General features: G+C 42.5%; 1 protein-coding gene across 1 annotated transcript; it reads left to right on the top strand.

The window, feature by feature from the left end:
- The first annotated feature begins 904 nt into the window (after positions 1-904).
- Positions 905-6,015, top strand: LOC106013099 (uncharacterized protein ZK643.6-like). Its single transcript, XM_013087900.2, has 3 exons — positions 905-1,478; positions 2,244-2,358; positions 5,672-6,015. Exons 1-3 carry the CDS (start codon positions 1,395-1,397, stop codon positions 5,818-5,820), a joined length of 348 nt encoding a protein of 115 aa, XP_012943354.1. The 5' UTR covers positions 905-1,394; the 3' UTR covers positions 5,821-6,015.
- The last annotated feature ends 70 nt before the right edge of the window (positions 6,016-6,085 follow it).

The following is a 6,085-nucleotide window of genomic DNA, read 5'->3' as shown; positions in this document are numbered from 1 at the left end:
CTCTCTCTCTCTCTCGCTTTCTCTCCCTTTCCCCCTCTTTCTCTCCTTCAGTCTTTCTTTCTCTCGCTCTCTATCTCTCTCCACACACGCACACACACACACACACGCGCACGCACACACATACAAACTGTCTCCGGCACACAGCAGCCTAGTTCGTCTCTCTGGCACAGCTCCACGGCTCATGTTCCGACCAGTTCGATAAGACCATCAGATTATGAAGGTAGCGGGTAAAAATACGTGTAGATCTAGTTATAAAGCGCATAGAGCATGCTGTAGAGCATGAGTATGCACTATGTATAAAAAGTATTTTTTAAAAATAATTTCGATTGGTACAAGGATTTTCAACTTTCTCCAGATCACGGTACATTTTTGTCTGATATCTTGTATGCACTGAACTTTTTCGTGGCCAGACTAGAAATAAATGAATGTCATGTAATTGCTTTTATCTGTCCCCGTGGTTTTATGCACCCCGCATAATTTAGCAAAATTTGATCAGTTTTTCGCATAATTTCTTATTATTTTCCTTCATCACTCTTTGTTGAAACTAACAGAATCGCATAATTTCACATTTTTGGGCTCAGTTTTAGTTAAGTTTTTGTAGAGATTTTACGGCACTCGCAACTGCATAAGGTCATATGAGCGCCCGAAGATCAGAGGTGTTACTATAATACTAGAGAGTAACAAACATAAAAAAGAAAAAGGGGAGATAAGGACGATAGATGTTTGATAGGAAAGAAGGGGCAAACCACACCAGAGCACCCGCCAACCACCCACTGGGTTCATTTTGCTCAATTTAATTAATTAATTTATTTTATTTTTTTTTTGGGGGGGGGGGCATATAACCACGGGGACAGTTTTATTACTTCTGCGAGCCATGTATCCGACAACAGGGAGAAAGGGATCTACACTAGGCACTGGGCAAATATTTAGTGAAAATACAATCATGCCCTCCCAATTTCCTTGATAACTTAACTTTACCAGTAGAATCTATGTCAATTTACTCGCAACTGGTACGTCGAGACCCAAAAAACGGACCAGACCTTTATTATACTTGTATGTAGTAAAATACGTCGTGAACCATTTTTGGGTCACACTTGTTTTAGAGGAAAAAATTGTCCCTGTTAATCTGTGAGCTTTTAATAATAATCAAGCTTGAAATTATCCTCAACAACATATATGCTTATTTGCTAAAATCAGGAATCAGGGTAAAAGTCTTTAAACTATTTATTCGGAATTTATTTAATTTACTTCGCACATCCGGGTTGTCCACGTGTAAGCATTCATATTATTGTACGTGTAGTTGTGGGATACTTTAAAAAAAATTATATAAATTGATATATATTATTGTATTTCAGAATGACCACGGCGTGTGCAGAAGCCGACTGACCATCAGCATGTGTCCGGACACATGTGGCGTGTGCTCCTCTGTCAACAGCACCGCCTGTGTTGACGTCACAGACTGCCAGAACCTCATCCAGGTGAGATGTTTTCAGCACACCTTTCCCTTTTCCTTCCTACCCACCCCCCTACACACACACACACCCCACAGACACCCTATGATGATACTTGCAATGTTATCAGCAGGTAACTGTTTTACTGTTTCCCACCGAGGGCGACAGTGGTGACACTACAAGTTGTACAACAACTATATCGTCTGGGCAAGTGGTTGAAGGACGCCACAGGTAGGAGAACTTGCTCCCTTACTTTCCCTCGGATATTTCGGTCTGGTTTTAATTAAGGGATAGAGACAGTAAGTCTCCACCAACGTACAGTCTAGCACACACATAGTGAACCGAAACAGATTTTCAGGCCCCCAATTTTTTTACTCATAGCGAGATTTGAACATAACGGAACGATTTCCACATCCCGCCGATTTCGCTATGTGCATGCTTGACTGAAATTACAAATATATTTATTTGTAATAAATAAAGACCATTAATACATCATGTATGACTATGACGTCTACTTCCTGGTGACTCTGGGCGGTTCACAAGGCAAAATTTCAGCAACTCACACAGACACATTTCATACATACCGGTCGGCCTAGAGAAGGCCAAGCGGTCGACCTATTCATTGAAGATACAACAACTACGCACCCGTGATATAAATTTGAAAAAAAAAAAGAACACTTACACAAAATGACAACCACTGTGGCTGCAGACGATCACGTTCACACAATTTGTTGGAAGCAGGCTACAATAGAATAAAACATCTGATTCCTAATCCCATTCCTTGTATTCCAGAACGACCCAGACTATTGCAAAAGCCAGAATGCAGTCTTACAGTGCTCCAAAGCCTGCAACCTTTGTGAAAAGCTCATAGACTCGATCCTCCTGAGCATCCTCCAGACGAACACAGGTGACACATTGAACTTAAAATCTTCTTCTTCTTCTATCCCGTGGGGGCATCACTGTATCTGACTGTCCCCGTGGTTTTATGCACCCAGCATAATTTAGTAAAATTTGATCATTTGTTTGCATATTTTCTGACTATTTTCCTTCGCCATTCTTTGTTGAAATTAACAGAATCGCATAATTTAACATTTTTGGGCTCATTTTGCATAATTTCTGAATTTTTCTTGCATAAAACGACGGGGACAGATCTGAAAACCAGCTCTCGCCATTTCTCTTTGCCCTCTGCGTCCCTCAGATTGTCACCCATCGTCTTCCCTGTCCACTCTGTGATGTTGTCCTCAGATCTCCTCTGCCCTCCTGTCTTTCTCTTTCCTTGTACGGTTGGCTTGTAGGATTGTTTTGGCAAGTTCTGTGAATCTTGGGACATGCCCATACCGTTTTAAATTTTAATTTTCTCTTCACTGTGGTCAGTAGATCTTCATGCTGCCCCACTGCGTTTGTGATTCTGTTCCGTACCTCAGCATTTGAAAAGTGGTCTTCGTAAGAGATGTCAGTTTCCACGACTCACAGGCCCATAAAAATATTGAGATGACCAGTGAGCGCATTAGTCGGATCTTTGAGTTGAGCGTGATGTTTCTGTCCTTCCATTTTGACAGCGCAGCTGTTGTTTGCGCGATTCTGGAGAGAATTTCTGGTCTTGAGCCTTCATCTGAGACGAAACTTAAAATAGTTAAAGTTGAAACCCATAAAGTGAAAATACATGTAGATCTAGTATATTAGTACTTAATGTACACGCTGCAAGCTTCTACAAATATTAGAACGGATGTTTGGCCATTTAAAAAATGTTATATCCTGTTTCAACAACTTACCTTGCATGCGCCGAGACCCACGATTTGACTACACGTACACGAATTTTTACTCGATTATTGTTTTGACGACTTTCTCTCCCTGTTCTCCGTGTCAGAGGGATAACAATGGATCATTAAAATTTTAATGCGTGTCTGTACACGTGAGGATGATGTTTTACGGCACTCGCAAGTGCATCTATGTGGGAGACACCAAACATTTTCAGTTGGTAGGTAATTTTTTAATTTTGCCCGGGTGGCGTCCGAAGCTACCGGTACTCTTATCGATTATAGACCACCAAGGGACCTTTAACGTGCGCAATTTGCACACGGGACCTCTGAGATTTTTCACTCTTGTCTGGGAAGTCTAGGTGTAGATCTTACCAACCATAAGGTCAGGGGTGTGGCTGAAAGACAGTAGTAAGAAAGAGCCAGGGAGAAGCAGTAGAAAGGCTGCAGACAGAGTCAGGAGCCCAGAGGAGGGGGCAAAGGAGAGGAGGGGGTGGGGGCAGAAAGTGGAGATGAAAGCAGACGACAGAACATTGCTAGAGAGCAGGAAAGGGTATGACAGAAGAAAATTTTAGAGAAGAACATTTTGCGTCGCTATTCGGATACGAACCCGGGACCATTGAATGAGAGGCGAACACCTTAACCCATATGCCACGATAGCCCCCCCCCCCCCCCCTCTCCCATGTTGGAGAGATGGGTGTGAATCACATTGTGTCAGTGTCAAAGCAAAAGCCTACACCATTTACAATGCACATTACATGTGAGAGGGATGGGTGTAAATCCTACTGTGTAGGTTTAACGCCCATTGCACCATCATCGTATATTTACAGACATATTGTGTGTGTGTGTGTGTGGTTTTTTGTGTGGGTTTAAAAAAATTGTAGTTGGGTTTTACGGCGCTCGCAACAGCATAAGGTCATATGAGCGCCAAGGGGTGGGTATCGACAGAGAAGTCTTTACAGGGAATCAGACTTAGACTGCTCATATCTCTAGCTTCAACAGCACAAGGTCTGCTTCGACTATCAAGGCACCCCGGAAATAGCAGGTCATAAGAGAGTGACAAACATACAAAAAAAAGTAAAGGAAAACGACAATAGTAAGGATCAGGAAAGAAAAAGCAGCAGTTCCCTGTTGTAGATCAGGCACAGTTATGAGCGTGACATGAGTCAGCCCATTTACAATTCTATGTTTGAACGAGAAATGTCCCCCCTTTGGGAATGGCCTAAAGACACTACAGTCAGTGGCACTGCCCAGACATATTGTGTGCATGTGTTCTTGAGGGATGGGTGTGAACACCATGGTATGTCTGCAACACATGTACATGTAAGCGGTGAGAGATGGTACAAACAACTTTAGCTGTTAAAGTGGAAGTAAGTATCACAGCGCTGCAACACAATTAAAGGTCAACGAGGCCAAAGATTAGGCGTTACCAGAGAGAAACATGCAAAGAAAAGAGGGGGGGGGGGGGGGGGTGGGGAATAAAAGATGATGAATTTTAACAACAAAGGAGCATGAAAAAGATCCTGAAGAAGTGTTTTCTGCCCGTTCTGGAATTAAATGTATTTAAGCAGAGTCCCGAGCGTCCACGTGACACCTGTGTATCTAGGTACATGTACTACATGCACGTTCTCCGCAACACCTAAACATCCCCTCAACAAATTCTATAGCTAATAGCAGCAGTGAAAAGGTAATGAATTTGTAAGTGGCAGCCATGTTCAGAGGATCTAATGACCTTTTGACTGGAGGCATTCACGTACACGCACATTTATATCACATGACCCCCAGCCTCGTGACAATAAAAGTAATAGCATATAATATACGGTACAGTGCATATATCCACCTCCTACAACATGCTCTATGCGCTTCACAACCATTATTACCCCAGCAGACCCAAGAACGCACTCATTTATACATCTTCTGCTTCCCGGGAAGCATACAGTGCAAGCTATGGATTTCGCGTATTTAAACACAAACAAACTGACAAGATCTTTCACTCTATAGCCAGATACCCATTCCCACCTGGATGAAGTGAGAAAAACTAACAGTACAGTAAAGTGCCTTTCTCAAGGACGTGACGAGATTTGAACCCACGGCCTTAGCCTACGAGTCCGAGGGCCTAACCACTAGGTCACCGATGCCACAATGATGGTGAATATTATCTCAAGCAGTCTTGAGTGTTTTACTTTAGTTTTAGTATGTTTTACAGCACTTGCAACACAATAAGGGCATTTAAGTACCAGAGATTAGGTGTTACAAGAGAGTAACAGGCAAAAAAAGGAGGAGAGATTTATATAAGGATGATAGATATTTGATAGGAAAGAAGCAAACCACACCAGAGCACCCGCCAATCACCCAGTCCTGAGTGTATAAGCTATAAATATGACATCCAACTTATTGCACTGTATCATATATGTACCAGTGTTTATGTGTAGAAAGGTTAAAAACCCTTCACTTTCACCCCAGGAACCAATCAACCAGCAGCTATGACCACGCCCACATCAGCTGTGAACTGTGAGGACTTGAACAACGTCACCTGTGACCACCTGGCCCCTATGTGTATCCAGACTTTCCTCAACGTTCTTTGTCCAGACCGGTGCAATGCCTGCTTCTAGCACAAGAACAACTCAACGGCAGGATCATGATTCCATTTCTTACTCCCTAGGAATCCATGCATTGTTGCTTTAAACATTTCAAGAGTGAAATCTAAAAAAGCTCAGGATGGTGGGGTGGGGAGGGAGGAGAAATAAAGCCTGCTTCTGCTCAAAAACAGCTGAATGACATGATTATAATACATGTATTTCATCTTTTGACTTTTCTCCCTTGCATTATTCATGGACCTGCATGGCACCCGATACAATAGAAATAAAAAAATAGGGA

This window comes from Aplysia californica, unplaced genomic scaffold (assembly GCF_000002075.1).
Source record: "Aplysia californica isolate F4 #8 unplaced genomic scaffold, AplCal3.0 scaffold00657, whole genome shotgun sequence".
Lineage (NCBI taxonomy): Eukaryota > Metazoa > Mollusca > Gastropoda > Aplysiida > Aplysiidae > Aplysia > Aplysia californica.
This window is presented reverse-complemented; position numbering and strand designations above follow the sequence as displayed.

Excerpts from the sequence above, each read along its gene's own strand:
- LOC106013099 (XM_013087900.2), top strand. The coding sequence starts at position 1,395 with ATGTGTCCGGACACATGTGGCGTGTGCTCCTCTGTCAACAGCACCGCC. Across the intron at positions 1,479-2,243 it reads ACTGCCAGAACCTCATCCAG|AACGACCCAGACTATTGCAA; the intron begins GTGAGATGTTTT and ends CTTGTATTCCAG. Across the intron at positions 2,359-5,671 it reads CATCCTCCAGACGAACACAG|GAACCAATCAACCAGCAGCT; the intron begins GTGACACATTGA and ends CTTTCACCCCAG.